The sequence below is a fragment of the Dermochelys coriacea genome, chromosome 2 (genome assembly GCF_009764565.3).
Source record: "Dermochelys coriacea isolate rDerCor1 chromosome 2, rDerCor1.pri.v4, whole genome shotgun sequence".
Lineage (NCBI taxonomy): Eukaryota > Metazoa > Chordata > Testudines > Dermochelyidae > Dermochelys > Dermochelys coriacea.
Window position 1 is genome coordinate 23,320,165 of NC_050069.1, and position 20,380 is coordinate 23,340,544.

A 20,380-nucleotide genomic window follows, 5' to 3' on the forward strand; every position below is an offset into this window, starting at 1 on the left:
TATCTACTTCCTTCCCTCCCAGTCTCTATCCCCTTCCTCTGAACTTTGCTTCTATTCTTTATCTTATTTCAATACTTTAACTAGCTGGATTTTTATAAACAAATGTTTGTTTGTTTGTTTGTAAGTTATGTAATACAAATACTTCATTTATATTTTAAGCATTCATATTATCTATAATTCAGTATTGCAAGTATAGCTAAGGTTAGGTAGCAAATGGTTAATATATTTGAGAAGTTTATGAATAATTGTTTTTTTCTGTATACGTATTTTAAAGTTTAACAAAAAATAAATAAAAAAACCCAAGAGACTGTATGTAGTTCATTGCCATATACCTGTTCAAAAAGCTGTCTTTGGGATTCAAGTTCTATTTGCCGCACTTCTACATCTTGAACAGTAGCAGCTGTTTCTTGCTCTCTCATGGACACCTGGAGGAAAGAAATATACACATAAAAACCCCCAAATGGAAAAGTTGTTTTTCCCTTTACCACCATCTTTCCTTTCCTTTTACTGCACACACACATTTTAAAATACTCCAGTTAGTAGGTTTAGAACCTTAGGCAGCTCACTTCGTTTTTCAGCAATGCCAACATTTGGATCAATCTGGCTTTTCTCAGGAAATTTTGCTAATTTAAGTAAACTGTGTAGAAAGCAACAGGTGCCAAATTAAACTATATAAATATGAATGAATCAGACACCCACCCAACTTTGGCTAAATACATCTTGTTTCACAAAACATGCTACAATTGGTTTCATTACCTATCATAAGTTATGAATTTTTTCTTGTTTACTTCTCTTAATAAACATTGGAGGAAATACTGATTAGATGAGGAAAACAACCTTTCTTGCAATTTCATCATCCAGACGTTTTAGCTCCATTTGACGCTGATCCTGCTGATGCTTCAGGAAACGGCTTCTTGCAGCATCCAATAGCTGCAGTTCCTTTACTTTCAACTCTCTTTTCACAGCTGCTAGTCTTCAAAGCAAAATGAAATAGGAACAAATAAACTGCTACTGATGAAAAGCTGACACGGATGAGTGTGATGTTCCATAATAGCTAACCGTTACCTGTCACAAACTACTCTCTTTAACTGCTAAACTTTTGACATAATAGTTTTGTTTTGGAAATAAAAACTGCATTGTTATAAGACAAACTTAAATCCAAGAGTGGCACTCTCTCCCCATTTCCCAAAAAAGTCCCATCAACTCTATAACTATTGGTGTCAATTGAAGAAGAAGAAAAAAAAAGGGGGCACTTTAGTTTGTTGAGAGAATTTCACAATATTACACCACCTCTTGACCAGAATTGTACTCCTCATTCATTAGTAGATAAGGAAAGTCACTTAACTCCTTTAATCCGCAACTCTCAATAAAAAAAAAAAAAGTGTGTAAATTTTATGGGTCTAAAAAAAAAAATCCCCCTTTACAAAAAAATCCTCATGGGGAACTTGAATTTCTCTCACAGTTTATAATCCCAAAGTTTATAGACTCTTTCTACATTATAAATTAGGACTTGGTAGGTAATTAAAGAAAAAAATTCTTAACTCCAATAGAAATTTGAGAATATGCACTCTCATTAATATAAATAACTTCTGTCACAGTAGCAGCTAAAGGCAACAACTGAACTTGAAACTCCAATGCACAAACACATAGTGAAAGATAGTCTAAAGAGGCAGGTACGTAAGCTGTTTGGGAAGAGAAAAAGTGGGACTGGAGACATATGGACTTGCCGAAGGTCACACAGCAGGTCAGTGCAGAGCCAGGAACAGAATCCTGATTGCCAGATTCCCAGTCCAATGCCCTATCCACTAGACCACACTGCTTCCGCACATTTCAATTTGAATAAAATAGCGGCCATCTCTGTCCCTACTTGTGATAAAAGATTAATAGTAGGGAGCAGTAGCCATGCTTCATATTACTACTACTACCTCTGTCTTTGATCTGCCAATTTTTCCTCTTCTTGCAGCAGAATTTTTCTCCTCCGTTCTTCAGCCTCACAAAGCAGTTCTTGCTTCCGGTACCAGGCCTCATCTTCTACTTTTCGCTGTACTGCTTTAGCTTCTATTTCTTGAACTAACTGCCTGCATAAAATGTTTTTATATATCATCATAGAAACCAAAATAGATTTCAAGAAATTATTCAGGTAGTAAAAACTGCTGGTCATATATTGGAAAAATATTAATTAAGATTATTATAAAAGCTATGTCTATTCTCAAATTGCCCAGTGATGAAGTAGTTTGAACCATGTCTTCTAAAGTAAATTGGCTATGGCGCAAAAAGAGATCTATAATAGAAAATGAGAATTATGACAAGAGGATAAAGCTGATTGGCTTACATAGCTTCCAGCTTCATAGATGGTAAAAGCAATAGTACCCTTCAAGTGCCATAATCGACACTAGCACTTCTCAGGCTGTTGAAGACATTTAGCTACACAAACAACATTTTGCAGCTGCCTTCTATTGGCAAGAGAATTTCAAATTAGTTTAATTATAAAATGGCTTATCTGCTAAATCAAAATTTTCAAACCTGCGTGACTCAAGTCAGGCACTAAAGGTCTTATTTAGATGTTTATGTGAAACTGACCTAATTTTCAGAGGTGCTGAAAATCCACATTTCCTGCTGACTTCAATGGACAGCAGAGAATTTAGCCGTATGGAGTAGAATTCTATCAACTTCATGAAAAAACTCGTACAGATACAGACAGACATCTTCCTTTCCAAATGCAAACAGATGGACATCATACCAAAAGGACTGAAGGTAAAAAATCCATACAATCTACATACCACACAGACTATGCTGACAGCTTGTGCTCTCAAAGAAACTGCCGAACCACCTGATCAACATCCTCTACAGCAAACAGGGAAAGATTAAGAATAAGCTCTCAAAACTGGATACTCTCATAAAAAAACCCAACCTTCCACACAAACTTCCTGTGGCTGGACTTTACAAAAACTAGACAAGCCATTTACAACACACACTTTGCTTCTCTACAAAAGAAAAAGGACACTAAACTATCTAAAACTACTACATGCCACAAGGGGCCACAACAGTGGTTCCCTTAACCCACCCAGCAATATTGTTTATATCCAACTAGATATCTAGTTTATCTATCCAACTCTTAGCCCAGCAGAAGAATCTGTCTTATCTCGGGGCCTCTCCTTCTGCCCCTCCACCCCCACGAACATGATACAGTTCTGTGGTTACCTAGAATCGTATTTTCGTCTCTGTCTCAAGGAATATTTCCAACACAACTCTGAACAACATACTAATCCACAGAGACCTTCCTACCAACACTACAAAAAGAAGGATTCTGGGTGGATTCCTCCTGAAGGTCGAAACAACAGACTGGACTTCTATATAGAGTGCTTCCGCCGACGTGCACGGGCTGAAATTGGGGAAAAGCAGCATCACTTGCCCCCATAACCTCAGCCGTGCAGAACACAATGCCATCCACAGCCTCAGAAACAACTCTGACATCATAATCAAAAGGCTGACAAAGGAGGTGCTGTAGTCATCATGAATAAGTTGGAATATGAACAAGAGGCTGCTAGGCAGCTCTCCAACACCACTTTCTACAAGCCATTGCCCTCTGATCCCACTGAGGGTTACCAAAAGAAACTACACCATTTGCTCAAGAAATTCCCTGAAAAAGCATAAGAACAAATCCGCACAGACACACCCCTGGAACCCCGACCTGGAGTATTCTATCTGCTACCCAAGATCCATAAACCTGGAAATCCTGGACGCCCCATCATCTCAGGCATTGGCACCCTGACAGCAGGACTGTCTGGCTATGTAGACTCCCTCCTCAGACCCTACGCTACCAACACTCCCAGCTATCTTCGAGACACTGCTGATTTCCTGAGGAAACTACAATCCATTGGTGATCTTCCTGAAAACACCATCCTAGCCACTATGGATGTAGAAGCCCTCTACACCAACATTCCACACAAAGATGGACTACAAGCCATCAGGAACAGTATCCCCGATAATGTCACAGCAAACCTGGTGGCTGAACTTTGTGACTTTGTCCTCACCCATAACTATTTCACATTTGGGGACAATGTATACCTTCAAATCAGCGGCACTGCGATGGGTACCCGCATGGCCCCACAGTATGCCAACATTTTTATGGCTGACTTAGAACAATGCTTCCTCAGCTCTCGTCCCCTAATGCCGCTACTCTACTTGCGCTACATTGATGACATCTTCATTATCTGACCCATGGAAAAGAAGCCCTGAGGAATTCCACCATGATTTCAACAATTTCCATCCCACCATCAACCTCAGCCTGGACCAGTCCACACAAGTGGACCAGTCCAGTCCACTTCCTGGACACTACGGTGCTAATAAGCGATGGTCACAAACACCACCCTATACCGGAAACCTATGACCGCTAGTCCTACCTACATGCCTCCAGCTTTCACCCAGATCACACCACACGATCCATTGTCTACAGCCAAGCTCTACGATACAACCGCATTTGCTCCAACCCCTCAGATAGAGACAAACACCTACAAGATCTCTATCAAGCATTCTTACAACTACAATGCCCACCTGCTGAAGTGAAGAAACAGATTGACAGAGCCAGAAGAGTACCCAGAAGTCACCTACTACACGACAGGCCCACCAACGAAAAGAACAGCACGCCACTAGCCAACACCTTCAGCCCCCAACTAACACCTCTCCAATGCATCATCAAGGATCTACAACCTATCCTGAAGGACAACCCATCACTCTCACAGATCTTGGGAGACAGGCCAGTCCTTGCTTACAGACAGCCCCCCAACCTGAAGCAAATACTCACCAGCAACCACACACCATACAACAGAGCCACTAACCCAGGAACCTATCCTTGCAACAAAGCCCGTTGCCAGCTCTGTCCACATATCTATTCAGGGGACACCATCATAGGGCCTAATCACATCAGAGGCTCGTTCACCTGCGCATCTACCAATGTGATATATGCCATCATCATGTGCCAGCAATGCCACTCTGCCATGTACATTGGTCAAACTGGACAGTCTCTACGTAAAAGAATAAATGGACACAAATCAGATGTCAAGAATTATAACATTCAAAACCAGATGGAGAACACTTCAATCTCTCTGGTCACTCGATTACAGACTTAAGAGTGGCAATTCTTCAACAAAAAACTTCAAAACCAGACTCCAACGAGACACTGCTGAATTGGAATAATTTGCAAACTGGATACAATTAACTTAGGCTTGAATAGAGACTGGGAGTGGATGGGTCATTACACAAAGTAAAACTATTTCCCCATGTTATTCCCCCCCCCACTGTTTCTCAGAGGTTCTTGCCAACTGCTGAAAATGGCCCACCTTGATCATCACTACAAAAGGTTCACACACACTCTCCCCCCTGCTCTCCTGCTAGTAATAGTTCATCTTAAGTGATCACTCTGGTTACAGTGTGTATGGTAATACCCATTGTTTTATGTTCTCTGTGTATATAAATCCCCCCACTGTATTTTCCACTGAATGCATCCGATTAAGTGAGCTGTAACTCATGAAAACTTATGCTCAAATAAATTTGTTAGTCTCTAAGGTGCCACAATTACTCTTCTTTTTTTAAGAGAATTCCTAGCATCTCTGGAAATCAGATCACTTTTACTTTGCCATCTTAAGTGGATTTAGGTACCTCACTTTAGCTCTAAAGTTTGAAAATTTTGACCTAGGTGTTTTCAGAGAATTAACAAAACAGGTTGATTTTAAGCTTAACATTTCTTCAGCAATTCATGCCGGCTAATCCATCTAACTAAAAATCCAACAAGCCAAACAGAGACATCAAAAGGTAAGATGTAAATCCACTTTTTTCCTATTCCTCTAACCATTCTATCCTTTTCCAAGCACATACATTTCCCTTTTTCTAGTCTTCATTAGGGTTGCCAGGTGTCCAGTTTTCTACTGGAACACCCAGTCAAAAAGGAAGCCTGGCAGCTCTGGTCAGCACTGCTGATGGGCCGTTCAAAGTTCAGTTGGCATGGGGTTGGCAGGCTCCATGGCCAGCTCTGGACGGCTCCCGGGAACCGGCCTGCATGTCTCTCCAGCTCCTAGGTGGCCACGGGGTCTCCATGCATTGCCCCTGCTCCAGGAACCGTGGCCAATGGGGGCTCCGGAGGCAGCGCCTGCGGGTGGGGGCAGCATGCAGAGACACCTGGCCACGCCTCCACCAAGGAGTCAGAGGGACATGCCAGCTGCTTCCTGGAAGCTGCCTGAGTTAAGCGCCACCTGGAGCGCACCTCAACCCCCAGCCAGAACCTTCACCCCCCACGTGACTCCTCATTTCTGGTCCCACCCCAGAGCCTGTACCCTGTCTCGCAACCCAACCCTCTGCCCCAGCCCCGTGAAAATGAGTGCGTGAGGGTGGGAAAGAGCAAGCAACAGAGGGAAGGGGGATGGAGTCAGCGGGGGCCTCAGAGAACGGGTGGGGCCTTGGGGCAGGGTAAGGGTGTTCAGTTTTGTGCAATTTGAAAGTTGGCACTCCTAGCATCGCTCCAGTTTCCAGTAAATCCAACAGATATCTACCCCCTCTCCCAATTTTAAGGTTTTCTTCTATTTTCCCATGAATACCTTTCTCGTAAGTATTCTATTTCATCCTGTCTGATCCTCTCTCGCTCCTGAGTCTGATAATCCACAATAAACCTGGGGTATTTATTAAATACTGGGTACTGGCCCTTTGTGAGTGGTATAAAATCATCAAGCATACGTTGTGGATGGATGTCTGCTGGGGTAGCTTCCATAAGATGATAGCCTTCTTTAATCACAACATTAATATTCAGATTGTTCCGATGATGGAAGAAATACTGTAAGAAAAAGTTTTCATTTTAAATCCTACAAAAAGTTGAACAAGTCACTACACTTTCCCAATAGGTATGTAAATGTATTAGTTAATTCTAGGTTTCAGAGTAGCAGCCGTGTTAGTCTGTATTAGCAAAAGAAAAGGAGTACTTGTGGCACCTTAGAGACTCACGAAAGCTTATGCTCTAATAAATTTGTGAGTCTCTAAGGTGCCACAAGTACTCCTTTTCTTTTTAGTTAATTCTGTATGCTAAAAGCTGATTAAAAAAAATGTTATCATCCTGGCATCACTAGTTAATATAATACATAAATAAATAATGGCTCAATTGACTTAACCCAAACCACTAAATCCTGAAAGAACTTCCTCTGCTCCACTCCCTTTACTCCAAATGCTACGAATGTTAATCTGCCCTCTCTCCCGTATGTATATATCTTTTTGCCATACTGAGTGAGAGAAGGATAAGAAGTGCTTTCAACTCTGCTCATGAGTTATGGAATCAATTCTGCAACACGCATGAGAATAATTTTACCCATCTGCATAATCAATTACTCACATGTGCGTCTGCAAAATTAGGCCCTAATATTTGCAAATGGAGATTTTTCCATATAAAGAATGCTTTTCTTCCCCCAATCCTCCCGATAACTTCAGAAGTACAATAAAATATTTTCATTTTAGTTGAGAGGAAGTCAACCAAGACTGCCTCACTATACTTGCATTTTAGAAGGCAAATTAATGAAGCATCAAAATGCCAGAACCACTTTATATTGTCCTAACATTATAGATGTCAATCCTATGTCCAGAAAGAGAATCAGAAAACAAAGAATAGTTTAATAGAGAATGAATTTTCCATATTAAAAAGTGTTTTCCTTGGCATTAAATTTAAAAAACGTTTTCCTTGGCAACAAAAGAATTTCTGCAAGCTCTTAAGTTCTTTATACTCTTCTCTGTCCATACAATCAAGTGCAGTAAATTGAGTAATATTCTATTAATTCCACAGTGAATATATCAGATACTAGAGAACATTGCTCAAACAGGCACAGTATAACTAACATTCAATTGAAACGTTTCTTTTTAAACTCTCTAAAAATAAATAAATATTATACACTATACTTTTCTGAACCTACCTAATATAGGTAGCAAGACTCTGACTTACATAGCAAGATGTTTACCTCAAAGTCCTCTGTTTGATTACAGTGAAGCAAAGGAGCTCTGGAACATATGATATAGGCAGCAACCATCATGAGAAAGTATGAAGGATGGTTGGAAAAGATATTATCAAACACTTTCAGCCATTCTTCTCTTGTTAGAACCTCAGAGAACAATGTTTCTAGAAGAGGCCAGGCATATAGCTAAATTAATTGGAAAAAATAATAAAATAATCCATTAGTAGAGCTTCTCAGTTCCCATCATAGAAATATTACAAAGGAAGACAAATCTGAATGTGCAGGGGGACCTTTCTTATCTGATGTTGAGATTTCATCTATTTGTAAATACACAGCACATTGGAACTATACCAAAATATACAAAGAGAAGGTCCTTACCATATGCAACTGATGAATTAGATGTGGTTTATATAAATATATTTCTTACCTCTCTCATTCTTACTTTTTTCTTTCATTTACTCAAAACAGATGTATGATGTTTCAAATTAGAATTATTCTTAGTAACTAGATAATTAGTAATATATAAATTAACTGTATATTTTAGCTTAATTGAATATTTGTTTATGTTACTATATCTGTACTAAATTCAGTCACCACAGTTATGTGTATTTTAAAAAACAAGATAAAATTATATAAAAGTGGATTTATAAATTTTCCGTTAGATTTCTGAATCTATATGATTGCAAGAAATGGCAACTTTAAGTCGTACTAAAGCATGTATAAGGAGACACTTGATGTAATGCAACAGGATAAGCTGCAGGCAAATGATCGTACGTTCTTTATACTCCTAAAAGGACACATTTTACTCTGAATTCATTTAATGAGCATATAAAGGTTTAAACTAAAATGAGGCATTTGAACAGTCCCATTTATGAACAGTTATATATAAACTATGAAGCTAGATTGGAGTTTTACCTGTGAAGTCACATTGCAGTTTATTAAATGTTGAAGCAATTCCTTGTCATGATGTGCCAAGATATTTTCCACCATACTAAGGACATTGACTGGAGGATTAGGAAAATACTCAAACCAGTGTTGACACCAATTAACTAGAAAAGGAATAAAACAAACCACTTGTAGCTTAATCCCTCTGACACTGAGGGATGAAACACTATTGAAATCATCTTACTTTTCAAATGATGTTCCCTCCACTTTGATTCATATACTTACATTACAGCACTTACAAATTCAACGTTCTATAATCTGCAGACCCACTAAACAGAGGTTTAGTTTTATAATAGCTGTTAATATCTCTATTACACATATATCTGTTATTCAATGTATATATTTACTTCTTCACATAACGCATGGTCAACCTATGAAACTCGCTGCCATGGAATGTTGTGAAGGTCAAAAGTATAACATGGTTCCAAAAAGAATTAGATAAGTTCATGTAGGACAGGTCAATCAATGGCTATTAGCCAAGATGGTCAGGGATACCACCTCATGCCCCAGGTGTCCCTAAAACTCCAACTGCCAGAAGTTGGGACTGGATGACAGGAGATGGATCACTCAAAATTGCCTGTTCTGTTCATTCTCTCTGCAGCATCTGGCACTAGCCACTGTGAGAATAAAGGATACTGGGACCATTGGTCTGACCCAGTATGGCCATTGTTATATTCTTAATTCAAAGATGCTCTTTTTAATCCCATTGTAATGTGCTCTTATGGCTTGGACACTGAGCACCAAAGTATTTTTAACCTGTTAGGACCAAATCTGGATACTTATTTTGCAATCAAACTATGTATTTTGCGAAATGGGTTTTTATGCAAGGTAATTATATGCTATGTGTGCACTTTGCAGCAGCTGCAATGACTAATTTCAGTGCAAGATACTTTAAATTTACTATTTTTCTTCAGAAGCCAAGCTACTAAATGCTAGCTGTCCTAATCAACTGATAACTCCAATTAGTACAATAAATCTTTTAAACTGAGACAGAGTTATTTCTTTTGACTATTGTCATGCCAAGTCTCAAGCCAGAATTTAAAGGATTAACACGACAACAAAATTGTATTGGACAAGTGTTCTTTTACTGATTAGACTTAAAAGATACTGATAAGATAAATATGCCTGTTGAAAGTCAATATAAGGAAATTAAATTGTGTTTGTTAGCTATGATTTTTTTTGCAACAGCTGCATTTTATCATACTTCCTGGTGGATGCCTTTTATACATATTAAAACAGTACATGAACTCCTCAGTGACCTCTAAGAGAATCCATGCACACCACTTTGTTTCAAGCAAGGCAAATTTGGGGGAACTAAATAAGTTAAGTGTGTAGTAAAAATCCTTGCTTACCTATTACAGTAGCAACAACTTCAAAGCAGATCAGCTGGTTGTTCTGGAATAATTTTACAAATGGGAATGCTAGCAGAGGAATGTATGGTGTCTCACCAAAGATAGCAGACCAGTGAGCTAAAGCAGATAAGGTCCTGTATACAAAGGCAAACAACTACTCAGAAAAATATCTGTATGGAGGAAGAGAATCATGTACAACTTGCCATAACATATAAACAGTAATTATAAAACAGAAAGATACTGGTGTCAAACCTTTTTTTTTTTAAATTTTATTTTTAAAAGCTGCATTAAAATAACTTTGGTCTAGAGTAGACTTGCATTAGTAGGGAATTGCAGGCTTAGCTTGTCATTGTCCCGGACAGACTCTACCTTTCCTAGAAATTTTAGCACACATAAGCAATATTACACACTATTATCACAGTTCTTGTTAAACCCTGGCACAAAACAGGTTGAATTTAGCATAGGAAGATCCTTAATTTTACTTGTTTTTGCTCATGCAAGTTTAATAGACACCCTATGTTAATTTCATGCAATTTTTTTTTGTACAGAATTAACAGCCAAACTTGCACAGAACACTTTTGGTGATATTTATATGTAGATTTATAGCTGTAATGTTACACACAAGGGGAAGGCATCTTCTGACTGATCCCACTAACCAAATAAACCTTGACTCCACCTGGAATATGACAGCTCTGCCTGCTTGGTTATCATAGTACAAAAATGCAATAAGGCATCTGAAGTTTATTATATTAAATAGCACTGAAGTATAGCAAGAAACACTGTGGTTTTCTATGAACAACTAGGCAGAAGAGTAGGGGACAATTAACTCTCTTGTAGCTGTTACAGGAAATATTTTATAAGTTGAAAGCATCTATAGTCATAAAACATACCAACCAGAAAACTGCTAATTAAGAACAACTTTGGTGCAATAAAAAGGTACTACTTTATGTTGGGCTTAATTTTTGCAAAATAAACCAACCTTCCCCAGAGATGGTCCCAGTCAGAAGGGTTAACATCAATGAACGTTCACATAAATTTACCTTTGTAAGACTCTCAACAGTTTCCTACTTTTCATGGGGTATTCGTCCTTTAGGTGCACAAATGCAGAATGGATACCTTTATCTATTAGGCTACTAAATGCTAAGTGGTTTTCAGGAAGTTGCAGTAAGGCACGCCAAACGAACATCCTGAAAGTAAAACGTAGATTTAGCAAAGAGAATTCCCTTTGTTAAATCAGTACAGCAAAAGAGATTTTAAATTTGCATGCATGTGCACACCCATGCACACCCACATTCACCTGTATTTTGCTGGATATTCTCCAAATCCTTTCAGTAAGGCTTGTAAACGTTTCTTGTTTAATCCATCTGTCAACTCATTCTACAAAACAGGAAACACAGTAATTTTAAATAGTGGTTTTATCCCATTAATCTCTATTTATTATTCATAGAGTTAGTGGACATGGCTGGTCGGGGGCATGTGGTTCTGGTTTTTAAATGTGTACTTATAATGGTCAAAACCCAGGATTGGGTCTCAGGACCCTGACTTCTAATCCCAGTACTGCCACTGATTCACCATGTGGCTTTTGGCAAGAAATGTATTTATTTAGATTTGTTGAGTAATTGCCCTATACCAATCTTTAGGCACTGTGATAAAATAAATATAAACAAAAATTCACAACATACCTAATGAAAATGGATCCTCCCTGTATAAGTTTGACCTCTTTGTATATCAGTAAACCCATCTGGTGAACAGTGACCTATCCCAGGGAAACAGGGGGCTGTGAAGCTTACCTGTTTAAGTGGTTTGAGATCTTCAGTTCAAAGGTGCCAGGAAATGTTAAGTACCATTACTTGAAAGCATTAATTATTGTAAAAAATACTGAATCAATTTCCGTTAATCTTGACTTTTTTGTGTGTGTGTTGATTTAAGTTTCCCTAACGGTCAACCCAAATATAAGTTTCTAGCTTCAATGGTTTGTATAACTGAGTGTAAAATCTCTAGTCAGACCATATGGGGAAGCACTTATAATCAAGCGGTAAAGAGTCCTGTGGCACCTTATAGACTAACAGACAGTTACTGATACTTATACTGATACTTATAATCAAGTTCATTTTTAAAATGGTAGAACCTACTCTGCTCAGACTTTAAAAAATATCACTTTGGGTTGAGAAAAAGCATAGGAAATTTTAGTACAAAATGATGTTTTGAGAAAATTATAAGCAAATGAAAGAGGGAGGCTATAATCATAGAACTTGAAGGGACCTTGAGAGGTCATCTAGTCCAGTCCCCTAATGGAAACCGGAATTCAACCTTAAGTACATCCACTAGCAACACCTACTATAGCAAAGATTTTATTTATAGTAGTACCTGCCACAGTATTCTAGGCATTTTGCAACAAAATACAAATTAAATACTTGATTCAATACCTACAGAACTCAATGGAAAGACTCCCACTCATTTCAGAGGGAGTTGGATCAGATCCTAAATCAGTGGTTCTCAACCAGGGATATGTCTACCCCAGGGCGTCCATCAACTCATCCAGATATTTGCCAAGTTTTACAACAGGTTACGTAAAAAGCACTAGCAAAGTCAGTTCAAACTAAAATTTCCTACAGATAATAACTTGTGTATACTGCTCTATATACTAAATGTAAGTACAATATTTATATTCCAATTGATTTATTTTAAAATTATATGGTAAAAATGAGAATGTAAAAAATTTGTCAGTAATCGTGTGCTGTGACACTTTATTTTTATGTCTGATTTTGTAAGCAAATAGTTTTTAAGTGAGGTGAAATATGGGGGTACGCTAGACAAATCAGACTCCTGAAAGGGGTCTAGTAGTCTGGAAAGATTGAGAGCCACTGCCCTAAATGACTAAACATATATATGATTAACTTACCAGTAAAGTCAGGATATAACCATAAATTAAAAAAATCACATAATTTACACATAAATTAAAAAATCAGCAATGAATGCCTTTTGCTGTAATAAGTTATGGAGGAGATGGTACAATGGGATAATGGGATTTTGGTAAGTAATTGATCTTTAAATATTCAGGGTAAATAGGCCAAATCCCCTGAGATGAGATATTAGATGGATGGGATCTGAGTTACCCAGGAAAGAATTTTCTGTAGTATCTGGCTGGTGAATCTTGCCCGTATGCTCAGGGTTTAGCCGATCGCCATATTTGGGGTCGGGAAGGAATTTTCCTCCAGGGCAGATTGGAGAGGCCCTGGAGGTTTTTCGCCTTCCTCTGTAGCATGGGGCATGGGTGACTTGAGGGAGGCTTCTCTGCTCCTTGAAGTCTTTGAACCATGATTTAAGGACTTCAATAGCTCAGACATGGGTGAGGTTTTTCATACGAGTGGGTGGGTGAGATTCTGTGGCCTGCGCTGTGCAGGAGGTCGGACTAGATGATCAGAATGGTCCCTTCTGACCTTAGTATCTATGAATATATGAATATTATTGTAAGGAGAATACACGTGTGATTTAAGATAAGAATCGAAGAGAATTAGCAAGGTAGTTGATGAAGAAAATAAACAGTGGTATCAGAGAGTAACAATACTGAAATATATAGATAACAATAGACCAAGTGAAAGCCTTGGGAAACAGTTTAGAAGTAAAGTTAACAAATTAGAAGTAATGCTCTACAGCAAAGATATGCAAGGAAGGTAAAAGGTGCAAACAGTGCATTGGTAGATTATAGATTTAGCAAATATTTGGATGTAGAAAAGTAAGTTGTTGGGGAAATAGTCAATGGAGAGTTGTTTTGGCAATTAAAATCAAATGTTACAGATTAGAGAAGAGAAAATATTTAAAATTTGCTCTTACCTCTTTATTTTCAAGTGATGTGTTCACTTGTGGTTTTAGCACTCTGGTCTGAGTTTTACTTCCTCTCGATTTCCAAGGCCTCTCTGACCTTCTTGCTATTACTCTGACTGTAAGTTTACTTGCTCCCAAATTGCCTTTTGACAAATCTTCAACTACTTTAACCAAGGGTGGTGGTGGCTAGCATCAAATAAGAATGATACAGTTAACATCTTATGACACTGTAAGAAAGAACATTTTACAATGCCCACCTTTATAATGAGCACACTTTAGATTATATACAGTGTTCTTTAACTTGATGACCAATGTTGAAAGATGTTTGTGTTATAAAACATGACTTGATAAGACACACAGTGTAAATCAAAACCCAAACAGATGTGATAAGTGAAAGTCAAACACACTTAACGAGGTATGTTACAAGCAAATTTACGTAGGTTCTATCTTAATCATGATTTTCAAATGTTGACTCAACCAGAAACAATGCATCTTCTGAATTAGATGTACAAGGATGCACACTAGTATGTGGTTTGACCAACATATAGGTATTGTTCTGTGTTTAAAATAAATTACTTCAGTGTGTGCTTGAATGTTACTATACTACTTTGCACTTCAGAGTGCTATACAAACATTAGCTAATTCTCACAAGATCCGTGTAGAACGTGTAATGTTTCCATGTTAAATATGAGGAAAAGTGAGTAATAAAGTAGTTAAGTAAATTGCCCAAAGTCGAACACAAACTCAGCATTTAAGTTGGGAATGGAAATCAGGTCACATGACTCGAAGGCCTGTGCTCAACTCCCTTATTACACAGTAAGCCTTGTATGCTTAATTTTAGTGTGTGATGATTTATGATATACGGAATTCTGGATTTAGAAGAGTGTCTCTCCCCCCATGTCTCCCTACAGAAGTTATTTTCTTAGTAAAATAAAAGCTGGTCTTTATAATATGTATTATTTACATAAGGGACTAGCTATATGATTGTTTTAAAATCACGGCTTCCAAGGCCTGATGAATAAACAGGGAATACTTCTTGACAAACACAGCATCATACAGCTCATTTGTGTCTGCAGAGAAGGCAAGATCCGTTTCATGGTATTTCCAAGAAGGAAATGGACAAAAAGCTGTATGATCAAAACCAAGCTGATAAAAAGGTGTGCACAGACTAAATTGCTGTGAGAAGAACAGAAAAACTGGAAGATAGAACATGATTAAATATTTTTAAAACAAAATTTGCCTAACAGACTGGAGTAACCACAAAGTGAGGTCTATAATCCCTATGTTGTTTATCTTGCATCCTATATTACATAGCTACAACATATATAAGTCAATGACACAATGACAAATTGTATTTTCAGTTCTGAATTTTTGGGTGCGGGAGACTGACTTTTATTGGTATCTTAATGCTGTTTTTGTGATTTACTTATAATTCTACCTTATTTACTTCCTGCGTTAAAGCCTGGACACTGTATATGTTGAGGCTACCATTTTGCATTACTGATGCAATGTACCGTCCATTTGGGCTAACAGCTGCTGTGCTGATTCCCTCCTCATGATTCCCAATGTCAAACAGATGTTTGCACGTCTGTATATTGATAAATCTCATAATATTATCTTGACTTAGCACTCCAAGAACCTAGAAATAAAGGAGACTTCTATAAATTAGTCCTAATGCAAAACAGAAAAGAAAAGAATGAATTCAAAATTCTGAAATAAAAAATTGAAGCAGCAACAGAGCAAATATTTAATGAAGTAACTTTCCTGCATATAGTATAGAATAAGAAAAGCAAATCTCAGAAAGTATGTGATTTAGTTAAGAAACCAAGTGATTTCGTTCTTAGACTTCCTATACAACTGACCTGATTAGAACCACCATCAAAACTATCAGGAAGGAATTCCAGATGGCGAACAGCTCGTACTTTTGTAGGCATCTGGATTATTCTTAACAGCTGTTTTGACTCCAGACACCACAAGTGAAGACGATTCGATTTTCCTCCTGTTACAAGCACCCGGCCATCTCTGCATCAGAAACAGGACTAAGTTTGAATTAGACCTATCTAATCTACTGCTAGTTACAATTGTAGGGCCATATATTATCTTCCATGCTCACAAATCATCACTGCTGAAGATCATAATTTCTGTTGTATTGTGTTACAAGCATATAATGTTGAAACAGCTCTCAAATGAAGTAAAAAGCAGGTTTTGTAGTGGACATTTATAAACTTCATTTTCAGTGTAAATTAAAAAGGAACTCTTTTTTCCCCCAGTGGTCATGGATTTGCAGTACACAGTGGTGCTGCTGTTCTCAGCAAGGAATGGTGCAATGTATAGATGGGTTCAAAATGCTACCACGATCACCACAGAACTTTAAGCTGAGATTCCAAAGTTGTGGGCTTTGATTCATCTTCAGTTAAAAATCTTTAGATTGTTCATACAAAATAACATGTTCAAGTGGCAGAGAGAGATATCCTTTATGGGTCTATAAAATAGCTTAAGTAAGTTGCTGTATAAGTATGGGGAAACATTAACTCATTTAGTAAAAACTAAAAAACAAACAAGTGTTATCGATGGACTACTACTGTTGTGCACTTTTCTAAAATGTTTTTTATAAAAGACTTCCTATTGATAGTAGTAAGTTTGGATCACTGTCCAGCTACCTCACTATTCTCAGCAATAGCAATATTGCTGTAATTGCTTATCTTCATAAGTAATTTGGCAACAATATCTTTTCTTTGCAAGCATGCAAATTGAGATGGCCTAAAGCAGACATGATGACTCTCACAATTCTGAGTTCATTTTTCTTCTTTGTACTGAATACACTTAGAGCTGGTACCAAAAGTGTTTTCTGTTAACTCCTCACCTTTATTGGACTGTGCAGCCCTGCATAGAGATTGTTGGAGAGAGTGATTAGTCTGTTTTTCTTTTCTGTATGAAAACCTAAATACTTTGAGGGGGTGAAAAAAAATCTCACACTAACATTTTGACTTCTGTTAAAAATAACTTTGGTATCTAGTTTAGAGGTGAAAAACTACAGCTCAACGCTGTGTGCAAAATATTTGAGAAAAATGTGTATTGTCTGCTAAGAATTTTGTAATATTTTCTTTCCGAGTATTTAAGTAACAATTTACCTGGTAACGGCAAAGACTTTATAATGCAACGTAGAGCCTTCTATTGGAGTTGGCAACTGGTATTTACATTGAAGAGTATCACATTCCCATGCAAAGATAGAATTATCTTTGAAACAGCTGAGGATGGTGTTGCTTAGTGGAAGAAAGAAAACCTGAAAGAATTAATATGGAAAAGGAAAAAAAAATAGAATAATTTTCAGGCTAGTTGCCTTTCTTTCTCTCTCTTTTTTTTTTTAATAGTATGTAAGATTACATTTGAACTTCAGAAATGTCAGAATAATATAGCAATAAGTAGGGACCTATCAAATTCAGGGCCGTGAAAATCACATCACGGACCGTGAAATCTGGTCTCCCCTATGGTCTTTTGTGTACTTTTATTCTATACTACAATAGATTTCATGGGGGAGACAAGCATTTCTCAAACTGGAGTCCTGACCCAAAAGAGGGCCGCGGGGGTGGGGGTCACAAGGTTATTGAAGGGGGTTATAGTATTGCCACCTCTACTTCTGCGGTGTCTTCAGAGCTGGGTGGCCTGAGAGTGGTGGCTGCTGGCCCAGGGCCCAGCTCTGAAGGCAGTAGCACCGAAGTAAGGGTGGCAATACCATACCATGCCATCCTTACTTCTGCACTGATGCTGGTGGCGGCACTGCCTTCAGAGCTCGGCTCCTGGCCAGCGGATGCAGCTCTCTGGTCATCTAGCTCTAAAGGCAGCACCGTCTCCAGCAGTAGCGCAGAAGTAGGGTGGCAATACCAAAACCCCCCTACAATAACCTTGCGACGCCACCACATCCCCATTTTGGGTCAGGACCCCTACAGTTACAACATGACATTTCAGATTTAAATATCTGAAATAATGAAATTTACAATTTTTAAAATCCTATGACTGTGAAATTGACCAAAATAGACCATGAATTTGATAGGTCCTAGCAATAAGACATGGTAGTGTGCACATTAGTGTACTATTAGTGCACACATCAGAAGTCTTCCTGAAGACTTGCAATGAGCTTGAGAAGTGTACCAATTGCCTTCAGTCCCTGAAGTGGTTTATTATTTTTAGCGTATAGCTCATTAATTTCATGCATCATTATTTAAAAAAAGTATAAAGACAGCTGTCAGAGGCTATGAAAACTATTGTTCCACTGTCAAAAATAATTCCTACTATTATGATAAATGAAAAATAGGAAAAATGTAACAAACACCTTTTCTCAACTCTTTTGAATATATTTATTGTTTACATGAAGTCTTTTGTATAAAATCACATGCATTGTAAAACCATGATTGGATGTCTTTCTTAAAGATATACTTCTGTTCATCCACAAGTTATTGGCCTAGATACAATAATTATTGGATGAAATTTTATGGCCTGTGCCATGTAGGTCAGACCTTGATGATCGTAATGATCCTTTCTGGCCTTTAAAATATATGATTTTGGGCCCTTCCCTCCTCCTTGCTCCTCAGAAACCCAGCTATCCTTCCAGCAGCAGTTTCTGGCCTAAGCAAGTTGAAAGTTGCTGTTTTTTTACTTTAATAAATTGGGGTATTCTCTTTGTTTCCTGGGTTTTTGTTTTACTCTAAAAAGTGTGTTAAAAAGGGCCACAAGGTGATGTTGAAATGGCAGTTTGGCACTCTGGAAGAAGAGACAGAACAAAATGTCCCTTTTTCATCTCTTTTCTTCCCCTCCCAATTAAAACTGCCTCTCTTCACCTACCAACCTCACGAGGTGCTTTTTGTTTCATTCGTTAGCTTTTGCTCCTGCACTTTTTGAGCATAGGTGGTAGAGATCTTACTAGTTGTGTTTAACTGATAGGATCCCAGCTGTGCACTGCTGGGACTGGTGCAAAACCATCAAGATGGTTCAGGAAGTAAATCGGAATGTAACTTTACGGTCCGTGTCCCCATACTCTAATAATATCAGGACTTCTTAGCCATACCTCTTAACGCACTAAATGTGGGTAAGAATCATTATCCCTACTTTAAAAATGGGAAACTGACGCTCAGATAGACAAATCACTTAACCTAAAGACACATAGCAAATGAATGGCAGAGCCAAGAACAGAACCAAGCTCTCCTGACTCCCAATTCAGTGCCCTATCCACTGAATCACACAGCTTCCTGATGAGAAGATTCTTTACATTAGGGGCTGTATGAATTTGTCACCTTTAGAAAGGAGAGGCACTAGTTTGGGATTTTAGTAAAATAGCCTCAGCACACATAGTATTTGTTTTGTCAGTGACCAGATTCAGCCAGCTGAAGTCCAAGTTTACCTTATGTTGAAGGTGCAGTGCAACATCAATCACCCTGGCTTTTCCTTAATTTGGACCACAGACTGAAGGCAATTAACTCATTCATGGAAAGAAATGGCAGATGGTGAGGTGGGTCTGATCAGTGCCATTTCAATGAAACAATTCATGTTAATTTCTGTAATACACTCATATTACAATGGCCACTATGTAGGTAAAAATAATAGTCATCTAAAGTTTCCACAATACGTACACAGACTGCAAAGATAAATTCCTGAACTTCGGCTGAGCTGTCATTTTAAAATAGAAGCTTCATTTAGCATTCTGAAAATTTGTATATACCTAATACTACATGGTTGACAATTTGTAATAAAACAATAACAGATAATCAAATACAGGAAAATAATTCTACTGAAGTGATAGCATAACCCACAAGAGACCTAAAACCTATTCTTCAGAGAATTTCCTTATGCTGAGTCTGATTCAAGTCCTACTGAAATCAACGGGAAGGCATCCATTGACTTCAAGGGCTTTCGGCTTAGCCCCATTATCTTTGTACTGCATTGTTACATTATTTTATTATATATCTGCACCCAACATGGTAAATTTTCATTCAAAGTTTACATAATTATTTTTTATTTTGTTGGTTTAATGGTTTATTTCAACATGGAAACAAACTCGTAAGAATGGCCATACTGGATCGACCAAAAGTCCATCCAGCCCAGTATCCTGTCTACCAACAGTGGCCAATACCAGGTGCCCCAAAGGAAGTGAACCTAACAGGTAATGATCAGTGATCTCTCTCCTGCCATCCATCTCCAACCTCTGACAAACAGGGGCTAGGGACACCATACCTTGCCCATCCTGGCTAGTAGCCATTAATGGATTTAGCCGCCATGAATTTA

The 20,380-nt window shown here is 38.1% G+C and overlaps 1 protein-coding gene across 1 annotated transcript in view; it reads right to left on the bottom strand.

Annotated features, from left to right (window-relative positions):
• Nucleotides 1-20,380, bottom strand: part of TBC1D31 (TBC1 domain family member 31) — a 37,093-nt gene that overhangs the window by 10,163 nt on the left and 6,550 nt on the right. Inside the window, 13 exon segments of the mRNA XM_038391349.2 lie at nucleotides 333-425; nucleotides 838-973; nucleotides 1,926-2,078; nucleotides 6,591-6,823; nucleotides 7,989-8,168; nucleotides 8,898-9,031; nucleotides 10,280-10,413; nucleotides 11,320-11,466; nucleotides 11,577-11,656; nucleotides 14,114-14,290; nucleotides 15,543-15,743; nucleotides 15,967-16,126; nucleotides 17,236-17,387. Of these exon segments, the coding sequence (XP_038247277.1) occupies nucleotides 333-425; nucleotides 838-973; nucleotides 1,926-2,078; nucleotides 6,591-6,823; nucleotides 7,989-8,168; nucleotides 8,898-9,031; nucleotides 10,280-10,413; nucleotides 11,320-11,466; nucleotides 11,577-11,656; nucleotides 14,114-14,290; nucleotides 15,543-15,743; nucleotides 15,967-16,126; nucleotides 17,236-17,387 (1,980 nt within the window).